Raw genomic sequence first — 16,798 nt, 5'->3', positions numbered from 1 at the left:
CACTTGATCCTTCAAGTCTTTTATTTTGGGCAAAATTCAAGGGAGAGTCTAGCAAGAGGGCAAACCCATCACTGCCTAGGATACGATTCCTATTGGCCACCCTCACCCTTTCCTGTGGATTTCTAAGACAGAGGCAGCCCTCACATCTCCTTTTAAGAGTGTTCTAAATATTTAAGTGAAATGTCAATCAGAACAGAGAGCAATTCCAGATTTAGATTCTCCGTAAGAGAATTTGAGTTAGAAAGGTAAACCTCTGGAGAAACCTGACCTCCAAATTGTGAGAATTGGAAATCAAGCGTGATAAGTGCAGAGGGGGAGAACGACACCCAGAAAAGGCTCCCAAGGGCCAGAGCCAATGAATGTTTGTCTTTTTGCTCTTTTTCTTTTTAGGGCCACACCTGTGGCACAGGGAAGGTCCCAGGCTAGGGGTCAAGTTGGAGCTGCAGCTGCTGGCCTACACCACAGCCACAGCAATGCCAGATTCGAGCCACATCTGTGACTTACACCACAGCTTACAGCAACACCAGATCATTAACCCACTGAGCAAGGCCAGGGATTGAACCTGTGTCCTCACGGATACTAGTCGGGTTCTTAACCCGCTCAGCCACAATGAGAAGTCTGGGAATACTTGTCTTAATAGGAAGAGTAGTGCTTTAAATGAACTGACTTAAGCCCTAATGATTTTTCTCTGCCACATTCTCTTACTTTTGAAACAAAACCAGAAACACTATCCAAAATGACTTTCCTTTTTGGAGTTGGCACTGCCTAAGAATAAGCAGAGGGAGAGAAGCAGGCGGATGATGGGGTGTCTTCAGCCCTTCCATCTAAAAAGCAAAAGAGTTTTTACAGCAGAATCTAGAATCTTAGTCTCTGGGAAGCCACCTGAGCCAAGGCTCATTCTGGTTGCTGGTGGAGGCCGACTCACCAAGTGGCATCTCCCACAAGGATACGCCAGTCAGCTGCTCGTAGTCTCCTGGCCTGTGGAGGTTTACTGAGTGCTAAACCGGGTGTTACAGAGATAGGTTTACTATGAACATCTCTTCAGAAAAGAAAATCATGGACTTGGAGAAAAGACTTGTGGCTGCCTGATGGGAGAGGGAGGGAGTGGGAGGGATCGGGAGCTTGGGATTATCAGACACAACTGAGAATAGATTTACAAGGAGAGATCCTGCTGAGTAGCATTGAGAACTTTGTCTAGATACTCGTGTTGCAACAGAACAAAGGGTGGGGAAAAAATGTAAATGTAATGTATACATGTAAGGATAACTTGATCCCCTTGCTGTACAGTGGGAAAATAAAATAAAATAAAATAAAATAAATAAATAAATTGCACCTGAGACCCAGTCAATAACATGCTTAGTGAGGAGAAAGGGAGCAGAGGTGACCTAGATGACAAACAAGCCTAAAAAAGGAGTAAACTAGGCAATCCGTGGGATCTAGGCTGACTCTAAGTAAAAGGTATCATAACTGAACTGTAAAATACTCAGCTTTTGGTATCTGGAGAGTTTGAGAATTGGGTGGTATCAGAATTATGGGTTTTTTTGTGTTTGTTTTTCTTTGTTTAGGGCTGCACTTGCGGCATATGGGGTTCGAATCGGAGCTGCAGCTGCCAGCCTCTACCACAACCACGCAGGATCCGAGCTTCCTCTGTGACCTACACCACAGCTTATGGCAACACCGGATCCTTAACCCACTGGGCAAGGCCAGGGATTGACCCTGCATCCTCATGGATGCTAGTCAGGTTCGTTAACTGCTGAGGCACAAGACGGGAACTCCCAGAGTCGTTACGAGTATAGAAAAACATTGTTTTTCCTTTTAGGTTGCCATAACAAGCTATTACAGACTGAGTGGCTTAAAGGGAATTCTATTTTCTCACGGTGCTAAAGAATGGAAGCCCCAAATCAAGGTGACATCAGGGTTGATTTGCAATGAAGCCTCTCTTCCTGGCTTGCGGCTGGCTACCTTCTTGCTATGTCCTCATATGGCCTCTCCTCTGTGCAGTCAGAGAGAGAGAACTCTCTGGTGTCCCTGTTTATAAGAACTCTAGCCCCATTAGATGAGGACCATGCCCCCATAACTTTCTCTTTAAAGGCCTTATCTCCAAATGCAGTCATATTGGGGTTAGGGCTTCATTTCACCACAGGGATTTTGAAAGAACAGAATTCAGTCCATAACGTATATAGATCATATACATCAATGCAATAGAATTGCAAATCCGGAAGTGAATACACACATTGAAAGTCAAATGATTTTTGACAGTGCCAAGACAATTCAGGGATGGAAAAATTAGTCTTTTCAGCAAATGGTACTGGAATAACTGGATATCCACATGTAAAAGAATTAAAGTGGACCTTTGCCTCCAATTGCACACTAACCTATATATATATATATATATAAAGGTTTAAACTATAAAACTCTTAAAAGAAACATAGGCATAAATATATATTGCCTTGGATCAGGCAATGGTTTCTTAGATATGACAACAAAAGCGGGGGCAACAAAATAAAATAAAGACAAATCACACATCATCAAAACTAAAAACTTTTATACTTCAAGAACACCAACAAGAAAGTTTAAAAAATCCACAGAATGAGAATATTTGAAAACTATATAGCTGATAAAGAGTTTATATCTAGAATATAAAAAGCCTCCTATGGGAGTTCACATTGTGGCTCAGTGGAAATGAACCCAACTAGTATCCATGAGGATGCAAGTTCAATCCCTGGCCTTGCTCAGTGGGTTAATGATCCAGCGTTGCCTCGAGCTATGGTGTAGGTTGCAGATGCAACTTGGATCTGGCATTGCTGTGGCTGTGGCACAGGCTGATAGCTGTAGCTCCAATTCAATCCTAGCCTGGGAACTTCTATGTGCTGCAGGTGCACCCTAAAAAGCAAAAAATAAAAATTAAAATATATAAATAAAAACCTCTTCCAATTCAATAATGAAAAGAGAACACAATTTTGTGTGTGTGTGTCTTTTTGCCATTTCTTGGGCTGCTCCCTCGGCACATGGAGGTTCCTAGACTAGGGGCTGAATCAGAGCTGTAGCCGCCGGCCTACACCCAGCCACAGCGACGTGGGATCCAAGCCGTGTCTGTGACCTACACTACAGCTCATGGCAACGCCAGATCCTTAACCCACTAAGCGAGGCCAGGGATCAAACCCGCAACCTCATGGTTCCTAGTCGGATTCGTTAACCATCGAGCCATGATGGGAACTCCAGAGAACACAATTTTTTAAATGGACAAATGATCTAAATAAACATTTCTCCAAGGAAGATATATAAATGGCCATTAAGTACATAAGAAGATGATCTATATCTTTACATATCATTAGAGCATCTTGCAGCAAACTGCAAGCCAAAACCACAATGAGATACCACCTCACACCTACTAAGATGGCTATAATCAAAAAGTTTGATAATAGCAAGTGTTGGTGAAGATACAGACTCTTCCTACACTGCGAATAAGAATGAAGATAGTGCAGTTACTGCAGAAGACAGCCTAGCAGTTCCTTAAAAAGTGAAACACAGTTATTAATGACTCAACAATTGCCCTCCTATATATACAGCCAAAAGAAATGAAAACATACATTCACACAAATGTACATGAGTATTCAAAACAGCCAAAAGGTGGAAGAGCCCAAGTGCTCATTAACTAATGAGTAGATAAATAAAAATGTGGCATAGCCTCATTTTGACAATAGAATATTATTTGACAATAAAGAAATTAAATACTAATACCTGCTATACCATGGATGAATCTTGAAAATTTCAGACTAAGTAAAGGAAGCCAGTCCCCAAAGACCATATACATAACAATCAATTTATATGAAATGTCCAGAATAATAAAAATATAGAGACAGAAAAGTAGATTAGTGTTTGCCTAGGGTGAAGGCAGGGGATGGGAAGAGGTGAAGAGTAACTGCTAATGGGTGAGGGGTATCTTTTGGGTTGATTTCTAAAATACTTCGGTAAAGACTACACAAGTACATGAACATACTAAAAAACACTAAACAAGTGAGTTGTATGATATTGAGAATTTTATCTCAATAAAGCCATTATTTTTTAAAAAGCAAGGTAAAGTATAAAAATAAGGAGTTCCCACTGTGGCACAGCAGAAACGAATCTGACTAGGAACCATGAGGTTGCAGGTTTGATCCCTGGCCTTGCTCAGTGGGTTAAGGATCCAGCATTGCCATGGCTCTGGTGTAGGCCAGCAGCAACAGCTCCGATTAGACTCCTAGCCTGTGAACCTCCATACGCCGTGGGTGCGGCCCTAAAAAGACAAAAGACAAAAAAAAAAAAAAAAAAGAATCAAAATAGTATGTATATTATGATGCCATTTGTGTACATTTTTACCTGCGGGTAAGTAGATGTACTGGAACATGGATAAAAGTTTTCTAGGGAAAAAAAAAGTGAAAAAATTTAACAGTAATTAATAATAGGAAGGAAGATTATGGAGAATGAGTTAAAGAAAGGAATTTCAATTTTCACTTTATCCCTTGCTGTTCACTTAAAATTTGTTTTACACCATATAAGAGAAAATGCAAACTTTTTCTTTTCTTTCTTTTTTTTGGGGGGGTCACACCCACAGTATATGGAAGTTCCCAGCCTACAGCACAGCCACAGCAACATTGGATCCGAGCCTCATCTGCGACCTACACCACAGCTCAGGGCAACACTGGATCCTCAACCACTGAGCAAGGCCAGGGATCAAACCTGTGGTTCCTAGTCAGATTTGTTAACCTCTGAGCCACAGTGGGAACTCCTAAACTTTTTAAAAATTAAAAAAACAGGAGCTTTGTATGGTAATTAAAACCACACAGTACTTCACAGATATAGAAACAAACTAATGGTTATTGGTGGGGAGAGGGAAGAAGAGAAGGCCACATTAGGGAAATGGGATTAAGAGATGTGAGGGAGGAGTTCCCGTCGTGGCGCAGTGGCTAACGAATCCGACTAGGAAACATGAGGTTGCGGGTTCGATCCCTGCCCTTGCTCAGTGGGTTAACGATCTGGCGTTGCCGTGAGCTGTGGTGTAGGTTGCAGACGCGGCTCGGATCCTGCGTTGCTGTGGCTCTGGCGTAGGCTGGCAGCTACAGCTCCGATTAGACCCCTAGCTTGGGAACCTCCATATGCAGTGGGAGCGGCCCAAGAAATAGCAAAAAGACAAAAAAAAAAAAAAAGAATAAAAAAAAAAAAGAGATGTGAGGGAGAAGGTAGAAAATAGATAAGCGTCAAGGATATATTATACAGCACAGGGAATTACAGCCATTATTTTATAATAACTCTTAATGGAGTATAATCTGTAAAAATACTGAATCACTATGCTATCCACCTGAAACTAATATAACACTGCAAATCAAGTATATTCCAATAAAAAATTTTAACAACCCACACTGTACTGGCACAAGAATAAACAGATCCTTGCATACAAAGGAATTTAATATTTGACACAATTCAGGATCAGTGGAGAAAAGATAAGCCATTCCTTAACTCAGATCAGAAGTTCCAGATGGAATAAAAAGCTCTACATAAACACGAGAAAATACATATACTCAATCAAAATGTTAGAAAAAACTACAGGAGATTACCTTCATAATTTGAGTGATGACTTTTCTAAGGTATAAAACTCAAAAGTTACTAAAAGAGTGACAAGTTTGGTCACATACAAATCTAAACTCTGTCGTAATAAAACTAAGTTAAAAGACAAGTGACAGCCTGCAAGAAAACGTTTACAACAGATGGAGGTTTACGTACTTTGCACCATATATATAATAAGAATTCAAGAAATTTATCTTAAAATAACAAAGTCAAAATTAAATTAATAGGCTTTAAATAAAATAATGAATAGACTGAACTACAGGTTGATTCTATAAAGGTTATAGATGGGACTTAAATGCAGCCTATGTGTAAAAGTGAAGAGCAGCTTTAAACTTAAAAATAACTTGTAACTTTATCAAAACTGTCATTTGATCCTCTTCAACGAGCAGAATAAAACAATGTGTAGATGGTTCAAGATGGAAGCGTAGGAAGATCCCAAACTCACCTCCGGCCATGAAGACATCAAACCCATAACTACAAGGGGAACCATTCCCTTGGGAAAGGACCTGAAGAGTGGAGAATAGAACCTCTGCAACCAAGGGTAGCATGGAGATGGCTAGAAAAGGCAGAGACAGAAGCTCAAGGAAAAACCCACATCCCAGCAGAAGTGACCCACCATCAGGAGGGGTCACAGGGTATGGATCTCTGAGGAGCATGGGATTTGAGCTCCACATCAGGCACCCCAATACCCTAGACCATCCAGAGGGGAAATGACGCCCCCAAAACACCCAGCTTTAAAAACCAGTGAGGAGTATATCCAGAAAAACTACAAAACTGCAGGGAACAAAAAACCCACTCTTAAAGGGCTCATGCGCAGACTCGCTGCATTTGAAAAGCAGTGCAAAGACACCAGGTTGAAAAGTGCATGGAACCAGAGGTCATGGGAACCCACTTAGCAATCTTGAAACATCCACCAGGGAAGCGGTAATCAGTTGGAGTGCCTCAATGCGAGCCCCGCCCATCCCCGCATCTTCAGGAGCCACTGCCCTGCCACAACAGGAGGGTGCAGGAGCCCACACAAGGGACAGCCCTAGAGCACCTGTCTCTGGGTGGAATTGTGCTTCTGAGTCCCATGTTCATCTCCTAAATACGGCCACTCTTTCAAGACTCGGAGAGACAGCTGATTTACCTAATACATGGAAACAGACACAGAGAATCAGACAAAACAAAAAGAGAGAGGAGTGTGTTTCAAATGAAAAAAATAAGACAAAAACCTCTGAAAAAGAACTAAATGAAACAGAGATAAGAAATCTGATAAAAAAAAAGAAATCTATCTGATAAAAAAGTTATGCACATATGCACCCATCTGTTCATTGTAGCATTATTCCCAACAGCCAAGATATGGAAACAACCTAAGAGCCCCTCAACAGATGAATGGATAAAGAAGGTGAGGTATGTACACACACACACACACACACACACACACACACACACTGGAATACTTCTTGGCCACAAAAAAGAATGAAATATCACCATTTGCTACAACCTGGATAGACCTTGAAGGTAGTATTATGCTCAGTGAAATAAGTCAGATGAAGAAAGCCAAATACCATATGGTTTCAGTCATAGGTGGAATAACAAAAATAAATAAATAAATAAACAAACACACAAAATAAAACAAAAATAAACTCATAGATATGGAGAACATATTAGTAGTTACCAGAGGGAAGGAGTTTGAGGGGTGAGCAAAATGATGCGGGTCAACCGTCTGGTGAGGGATGATAACTCAACTGGTGGTGATGATCACTCTATAATGTATACAGATGTCACCTGATAATGCTGTACACTTGAAACTTATATAATAAGAAAGCAATGCTTTCCACATAGCAAAATAAAAGAATGTTTATCAGTTCAGCTAAAAATAATCTGAGACAAATATTTCTCACCAAGAATGTTTTCTTCAATGACCACATGTCTTCCCATATCAAGATAATATTCAGATGGTGTTTAAAACGAAAAAATCTGCACTAAAATCAACATTCAAATTGTTTTGCATTGGTCTGCTCTTCTGCTACCACACAAATCTGTGAATGTATCCAGCCAGGAAAAAGATTATTACCAAGATGACTAGAATCAACATTCTACCATTTTCCACTAAGAAGAGGTAATCAATTTTTTTTTTTTTTTGTCTTTTGTCTTTTTAGGGCTATACCTGAGATTATATAGAGGTTCCCAGGCAAGGGGTCGAATCAGAGCTGTAGCCACCAGCCTACACCACAGCCGCAGTAACTTGGGATCCAAACCAAGTCTGCAACCTACACTACAGCTCATGGCAACGCAGGATCCTTAACCCACCAATCAAGACCAGGGACTGAACCTGCATCCTCATGGATGCTAATCAGATTTGATTCCACTGAGCCATGATGGGAATTCCAGAACAGATAATCAATTTAAAACTAAGGGTTATTTAAGGTGAACAGGGCAACACTGCCACCCTTTCATGGCCCCAGAAAATGCAAGATGTGACAGGAGCCACAAATGCACGGGAAATAACAGAACCCTTTTCTTCTTTGTGAAGCATAAGAGGCCACATTATTCAATTCAATTAAAAGGTTATGGTCACACAGACTGGGGGTTCTGACTGGAGGTTTCTATAACAAGTTTTCAGAAAGTCTTAGGTTTATTTTTATTTAATGCAGTCATTAATCCTCATGAACACCACACCGCAAAACTAACAAACACACTGTGTGGAAGTAGCCAACCCTCAACAGATCAGTCAAAGGAAATCTCTGAGACTTCAGGAGCCACATAGAAAAGGCAGTATCATTATCTGACCCTGAAATCTCTACATTTGTTCAAGGAGCTCCTATTGGGGATATATTCTCAGTACAAATATCTGAAGTTATTTCCAAAACAAATCAAGTCAAGACGTCCCCAGGTTGTCTTTAAGACCCTAAATCTCTGTTGATTGATTACTTTTTCTCTCCGTGAATTTTCAGGCAGCCAGGTTTATGGACAACAATCTCATCTGACATTTTTCCTTTTCTTTATTCATTTGGAAGATTATTACCAATTTGCGCCTGACTTCCTAGAGCTATGGACAATGCCTTTTTCAATTATTAGTGATTATATAATTAATAATAAGTGAATCGTGTTTATCATTGTTATATCTACTTTATGGATTCCCCTTTTGCTTCCTACATACTATTCATTTAAGCCTTCGAAAAAAAGTCCCTGAGCAATGATGTGTTTATCACCATTACCATTTTATAGATGAGAAAACTGAAAAATCAAATGAATTATTTCATTTGGTTAAAGTCTCATGAGAACTAGAAGTCAGGTCTTACACCATGACTATGGCTTTCTCTGTTGCAATCCACTGCATCTCAAAACAAAATAGAAAACAAGATTAAACCAAGGTGGTATGCAGAGGGCAAAATGCATTGAGATGGAGCAGCATTTGGGCTGAACGAATGTCAATAAACAAAGATATGAAAGTTCTAAGGATAACAAGTAAATTGGTGGATTAGAAAGTAACTGTTTGGGGGAGGGGGGAAGGATGGTTTAGGAGTTTGGGATTAGCAAATGCAAACTATTATACATAAAATGAATAAACAACAAGGTTCTACTCTATAGCACAGGGAACTATATTCAATATCCTGTGATAAAACATAATATAAAAGAATATGAAAAAGAACATATATATACACACACACACACATATGTATAACTGAATCACTTTGTTGTACAGCAGAAATTAACACAACATTGTAAATTAACTATACTTCAATAAAATAAATAAAAAAAAATAAGGTTCAGGGAACCTTCACTACCAGGATGAGAATTCTGACTTTTGCCTACAGGCCATTGAAGAGCAGCCCAGGAGTAGGCACAGCCAGCACAGTGGTCAGGGCACCTCTGGGCAGGAGGGCACCAGCTGAGACTCAAGAAAGACAATGAGAGTGGGAAGGGGAGGAAGGAGATAAATGTTGGTAATGGAATGGTAGAGAAGGGGAGTTCCCATTGTTGCTCAGCAGGTTAAGAATCTGACCAGCATCCATGAAGATGCAGTTCAATCCCTGGCCTCACTCAGTGGGTTAAGGATCTGGTATTGCTGTGAGCTGTGGTGCAGGCCGGCAGCTGAAGCTCTGATCTGACCCCTAGCCTGGGAACCTCCATACACCATGACTGAGGTCCTAAAAAGACAAAAAAAAGGAGTTCCTGTCGTGGTGCAGTGATTAACGAATCCGACTAGGAACGATGAGGTGGTGGGTTCGATCCCTGGCCTGGCTCAGTGGGTTAAGGATCTGGCATTGCTGTGAGCTGTGGTGTAGGTTGCAGACATGGCTCGGATCCTGTGTTGCTGTGGCTCTGGCATAGGCCAGTGGCTACAGCTCTGATTAGACCCCTAGCCTGGCATAGAAAAGGCAAAAAGACCAAAAAAAAAAAAGAGAGAGAGAGAATTCATAAGCTCTCTGAAGGAGAATATGCAAGGTAGCTGGGAAATATATCTTTAAGAGACAGACAGAGAACCTAGAGTACTATCCAGGGAGGTCTGAGGAGCACTGGGAAAGTTCAACACCTGCAAAGTGTAGTAAATAGAGTTTCAAGAAAAAGAAGGGCAATGGTGTCCAATGCAGCAGAAATACCCTGTTAAATAAGGAAAGAGAAAAATGAGTGGCAAGCAGGTGGTGACCGGTGCAACAGCACTTTAGGAAAGGGGTGAAAAGAAATCACATTCTGGAAGCTGAATAAGACTAGAGGGTGAGGAAGTGAAGCTCAAAAGATCAGCCTTCTTGCAGAACTTTGAAGAGTTGAAGAGGCAACATATTCAACAAAACTAAAGAGGGACCTATGGGCAAAGAAGAGGTAGAGGCATGTTTCACAGATTGAGGCAGTGCTTCTTAACCTGGGCCAGACATCTGTCATTGTTAAAAGCTCCTCTGGTGAGTCTAATGTGCTACCGCGTTAAGAACCACTGGACTCAGAGGTACTGGTTTATCAAAAATGGGAAAGGGAAGGTTCCAAACAGGGTGAGGCTGACTGCGGAGCAGAGTCTCGGGTAGAGATGAAGATGCAAAATTGGTACAATTGGAAGGGAGACATGATATGGGGATTTCTCTTTCCAAACACTGATTAATAAACAGGACATAAGTTCTGAGAGATCTGAAGTTAACATTTTTCAAAATTAATTTTGTCTCTTTGATTAAAAAAATTTTTTTTCTGCAATTCATCTAATCTGAGATGCCACTGACTATGGTATGTATCCCAATTTTAGAATTAATCAAGTAGAATATTTTAATAGCTGTTCATTTCAGAGTTCCTGTCGTGGCACAGTGGAAACGAATCCAACTAGGAATCATGAGGTTGCTGGCTTGATAGCTGGCCTTGATCATCTGGCCTTGCTGTGAGCTGTGGTGTAGGTCACAGACAAAGCTCAGGACCTGCATTGCTGTGGCTGTGGCATAGGCTGGCAGCTGTAGCTCCAATTTGACCCCTATCCTGGGAACCTCCATATGCTGTTGGTGCTTCCCTAAAAAGCAAATAAATAAATAAATAGTTTTTCACTTCCATGATGTCATCCCATTTTAGTGAATGGCTGCAACAAAGAAGAAAACTTATTCCCTTTTTACTTTGCCTCCTCACCTCCCTATTTGTTCTACAAAAGAAACTAGCATCTACACCTGGCAAGGTGGTTCTTTGGGACATGAGTCCACCATCTTCTCAGTCTGTTGGCTTTCTGAATAAAATTGCTATTCCTTGCCCCAACACCTCACCTCTCAATTTACTGTGCCTGTTATGCAGTGAGCAGTATGTGCTTAGCCTGGGTAACAGTCTCTAAGGTGACAGAGCATAGTTCTACATAAAACCACTGATGGCTGTAAGGTCTATCAATTCAGTTAAGAAATCCCATCCCAGAATCACCACCATGATCCATGTATGACAGAAGGAAATGAACACCCTCCATGGATTTGAATGGTCAGGCCAAGTGATGTGTATTCATTCTAGGAAACAGAGCCATACATACTGTGAAGACCACACTAAGTAAACAAGGGGCCAGCAATTCTACTTCTAGGAGTTTATCCCACTGCTATATTTAGATCATATACAAAGATATTCTTTATAGCATTGTTTATTATAACAAAGGGAGGAAAGAAGTGTCCATTGTGATACTGCTATACAATGGAACAGTCTGATTGCTATAAACATCAATATGAAAACCTGCCCTGAAACATCACTAAAATGAAAAAAAGCAAAGTGCTACGGGACTTAGATACTTGTTTACTAAATCACACTTCTTCTTCCTCCAGGGCACAGAGTTAGACTACATCTCCCAGCCTTCCCTGCGGTTAGTGGGGGCTTGTAACTAAGACTAGCCAATAGAATGTGTGTCAAAGTGATGTCTGTCACTTTCACACCTGGCCCATAAGTCTCCTCTGATGTTCTCACGTCCACATTCCTACAAGTGGGAGTAAAGATGCCAGATGGAAGGAGCCTAAGTCCCCAAGATTCTGCTTAATACAAAGCTGCCAAGAGGCACCACCCAACCAAGATACCACACACTCAACCACCATATGAGTGAGAATCAAAATGTGAAACCACTGAAATGTTGAGGTTATTACAAGAGTCATCTTATAACCTATAACCTGACAAATACAGGTCCCACTTGTGATCTCTAAATAAACACACATGCATGAGCACGTGCATGCACACACACACCTACACATAGATATATCATATGAAAATGTAAAGGTAAATATTAAACCATTAACAGCTGTTACCTCTCAGAAATGGGACTAGAGATCAGGGAAGTAGATAGGGATGCTTTTGCTTTCCACTTTACGCCCCTCTGTGTTTGGTGTTTTAGGTTGCTGTTGTTCTACATTTACGGAAAAGGCATTTGTGAAAATCAGAGAGCTACACAAATGTCAACGGTTATCTTAAACAAATCGCCATCTGTCCACAGTCTACAGACCACCTTATCATATCACTATATAAACAGAATGATGATCTCATTTATAATGTCCTAGTATATCTCAGTCTTTTTATTTTACTTGCAATTTGTTCATTTTGTACATATTAGCTTAAGAATTCATAAAATGATTTTTTTAATCTTTTAGCTTTTATTCTGATTTTTACTTATATTTACACCCAGAAGGAAAAGACATGGCACACTGTAGAGAGGTTAAGTTCTGTTTTCAATAAGGAAAACATCTGTGAATTTCAGGTATATTCCATTTCTTCTATCTTACATGAATAGAAAAATCACTTGTCATTGAATGCTTTACCTTTTCCATCACAATTTGCAGTAACTTTAAAAATATTCACTTCAGGGAGTTCCCATCATGGCACAGCAGAAATGAATCTGACTAGGAACCATGAGGTTGCAGGTTCAATGCCTGGCTTGCTCAGCGGGTTAAGGATCCAGCATTGCCATGAGCTGTGGTGTAGGTCGCAGACACAGCTGGCATTGCTGTGGCTATGGCAAAGGCCAGCAGCTATAGCTCAGATTAGACCCCTAGCCTGGGAACCTCCATATGCCATGGGTGCAGCCCTAAAAAAAAGACAAATAAATAAATAAATATTCACTTCGCCTTCTTCGTGTTTTTTCAATTTCTCCAGATCATTTTTCCATCTAGAGTCTTTTGGGGGAAGGGTGAATAGAATACTACCAGAATGAAGTCATCCTTTGTAATGTTTTATTCCAACTATTAAAAAATATAAATTACAGAATCTTTTAAATCTTTGAACCTTTCAGGTTTGCCTGAGTATCTTCTAACTAGCAGGCAAAGTTTGGTTAATATATTCCTTCACTTATTTTCAAGAATTTAAATACATAAGCAAGATTCCAGATTGACACATCCTCATCTCCTTATTTATACTGAATATACATGACTTTATTTCTAATGGAAAGTTCTTGGTTATTCCTACTACTCCTATGTGCTTGCATCAGAATATGAATTCTGAAAAAGAAGGACAATATTTGAATAATTGCTACAGGTTTTAAAAATCACAACCAATATTACTCAGCCATAAAAAAGAACGAAATAATACCATATGCAGCCACATGGATGGAACTAGAGATTATCATACTAAGTGAAGTTAGTCAGACAGTGAAAGACAAACATCATATGATATCACTTATATGTGGAATCTAAAAAAAGGATACTGGTACAGTGGTTAATGAATCCAACTAGGAACCATGAGGTTGCGGGTTCGATCCCTGGCCTTGCTTGGTGGTTAAGGATCCAGCGGTGCCGTGAGCTGTGGTGTAAGCTGCAGACGTGGCTCAGATCCCACGTTGCTGTGGCTCTGGCATAGGCTGGTGGCTACAGCTCTAATTAGACCCCTAGCCTGGGAACCTCCATATGCCTCAGGTGCGGCCCTAGAAAAGGCAAAAATAAATAAATAAATAAATAAAAATAAATTTTAAAAGGATACATTCCCACGAACAGTGCAGGAGGGTTCCCTTTTCTCCACACCCTCTTCAGCATTTGTTATTTGTGGACTTACTAATGACGGCCATTCTGATTGGTGTGAGGCCGTACCTCATGGTAGTTTTGATTTGCATTTCTCTAATAATCAGTGAAGCTAAGCATTTTTTCATGTGCTTGTTGACCATCTGTACATCTTCTTTGGAGAAATGTCTATTCAGGTCTTTTGCCCATTTTTCAACAATTGGGTTGTTGGCTTTTTTGCTGTTGAATTGTATAAGTTGTTTGTATATTTTAGAGATTAAGCCCTTGTCAGTTGCATTATTTGAAACTATTTTCTCCCATTCTGTATGTTGTCTTTTTGTTTTATTTTTGGCTTCCTTTGCTAAGCAAAAGCTTATCAGTTTGATGAGGTCCCATTGGTTTATTTTTGCTTTTATTTCTGTTGCTTTGGGAGACTGACCTGAGAAAACATTTGTAAGGTTGATGTCAGAGAATGCTTCACGTATGGAATGTAAGTTGGTATAACCAGTATGAAAAACAGTTTGGAGATACTTTAGAAAACTGTATATAGAACTACCATATGACCCAGAAATCCCACTCTTGGGCATATATCTGGAAAAAACTTTCCCTGAAAAAGACACATGCACCCACATGTTCACTGCAGCACTATTCACAATAGCCAAGACATGGAAACAACCTAAATGTCCATCGACAGATGATTGGATTAGGAAGATGTGGTGTGTGTATATATATACACACACACACACACACACACACACACACACACACACACAATAGACTACTACTCAGCCCTTAAAAAAGAACAAAATAATGCCACTTGCAGCAACATGGATGGAACTAGAGACTCTCATACTGAGTGAAATAAGTCAGAAAGAGAAAGACAAATACCATATGATATCACTTATATATGGAATCTAATATACAGCAAAACCTTTCCACAGAAAAGAAAATCATGGACTTGGAGAATAGACTTGTAGTTGCCAACAGGAAGCGGGAGGGAGTGGGATGGATTGGGAACTTGGGCTTAATAGATGCATATTATTGCCTTTGGAATGGACAGGCAATGAGATCCTGCTGTATAGCACTGGGAACTATGTCTAGTCACTTATGATGGAGCATAATGTGAGAAAAAAGAATGTATACATGTATGTGTAACTGGATCACCATACTGTACAGTAGAAAACTGACAGAACACTGTAAACGAGCTATAAGGGAAAAAAAATTTCTAAAAAGGATGCAAATGAACTTATTTACAAAACAGAAACAGACTCTGTTTTGTAAAAACAGAAACCTTAACTTAAAAAAGAGTAACCTTAAAAATTTAAGGCTACCAAAGGGGACAGCATGGGGGGTAGACTGGGGGGTTGGCATTGGCATATACATACTGAGGTATATGGAATGACTGGCCAATAGGGACCTGCTGTATGGCACAGAGAACTCTACCCAATATTCTGTGATAACCTCTATGGGAAAAGAATATGAAAGAGAATGGATATGTGTATGTGTACAACTGAATCACTTTCTTGTACAACAGAAATCATCACAACCTTGTGAATCAACTATACTTCAATAAAACTTTAAAAAACGAAAAAAATCACAGACACAAAATATTGAACAAATGAATGTTTAATTACAAAATATCTAAAATAAAGCACATCATTTCTCTTAAAATTAAACAGTATTGATTTGAAAGTCATATATCCACTAAATCTATAGTGAAATTCACATGCCAGCTTTAAAAAATCTCCTAAGGCCCTGACAGGAACAAACTCCTGTGCACTGGAAACAGAACACCAGCCACATAAATGTCAACACTGGAATCTGGTGGTTGAGCTCTACCTAAGTGCTCAAGCTTTTATTCACTCTTGTATTTATTTTTTTTTTTGGTGGAGTTGTTTTATTTTTCCCTAAATAACCATAATTTGGAGTTCCCTTTATGGCTCAGCAGAAACAAACCCAACTAGTATCCATGGGGATGCAGGTTCGATCCCTGGCCTCGCTCAGTCGGTTAAAGGATCTGGCATTGCCATCAGCTGTGGTGTAGGTTGCATATGCGACTTGGATCCTGAGTTGCTGCAGCTGTGGTATAGACCGGCGGCTACAGTTCCAACTGGACCCCTAGCCTGGGAACTTCCATATAACACAGGGTGTGGCCTTAAAAAAAAAAGACACTCCCCCCCAAAAAAAGAACCACAATTCGTGTTCCAGAGTGTACACAGCTCATTTCACTGACTTTAGCACCGCCTCCCTCTTAGCCTCCACTTCTCTCGTTGAATTTCTCCCTGGATGAGAAGATAGTTGGCCCACACATTTCATTCTCTCAACAGGGAAAGTGATTCAGCTTTAAAGGTCAGAAGCCAGGGAGCTCACATGTGACTGGCTCAGATGAGGGTGAAGGAAGGCAAGAGCATCTGCTGAGTGGAGGACGAGGCAGGGGCTGAATACAGGGCTCGAAACACTTGTACAAGTTTGGGATGGACATGATGATCAGAGTGGGCAGAGAGAGCGAGGGAAATGACACAGAGAAAAGCACACGAAGTCTATAGTGCAGGTAGATGAAACCACTTTTAAAGACCAGAGTTCCCGCTGTGGCACAATGGGATCGGCGGCATCTCTATAGCACCAGGACACAGGTTCAATCCCCGGCCGGGCACAGTGGGTTAAAGGATCTGGTGTGACCTCAGCTGTGGCATAGGTCGCAACTGCAGCTCAGATCTGGTCCCTGGCCTGGGAACGCCATATACCACAGGGCAGCCAAAAGAAAAGAAAACCAAACAAAAAACTTCTCATTTTCG

At 40.5% G+C, this 16,798-nt stretch overlaps 1 protein-coding gene across 4 annotated transcripts in view; it reads right to left on the bottom strand.

The window, feature by feature from the left end:
- Positions 1 to 16,798, bottom strand: part of TPD52 (tumor protein D52) — a 130,625-nt gene that overhangs the window by 74,178 nt on the left and 39,649 nt on the right. Inside the window, exon 1 of one of the 4 annotated variants that reach the window (XM_021088499.1) lies at positions 4,360 to 4,402. Within the exon in view, the coding sequence (XP_020944158.1) occupies positions 4,360 to 4,387 (28 nt within the window). The 5' untranslated portion in view covers positions 4,388 to 4,402. 4 annotated transcript variants of the gene reach the window in all.

This window comes from Sus scrofa, chromosome 4 (assembly GCF_000003025.6).
Source record: "Sus scrofa isolate TJ Tabasco breed Duroc chromosome 4, Sscrofa11.1, whole genome shotgun sequence".
Lineage (NCBI taxonomy): Eukaryota > Metazoa > Chordata > Mammalia > Artiodactyla > Suidae > Sus > Sus scrofa.
This window is presented reverse-complemented; position numbering and strand designations above follow the sequence as displayed.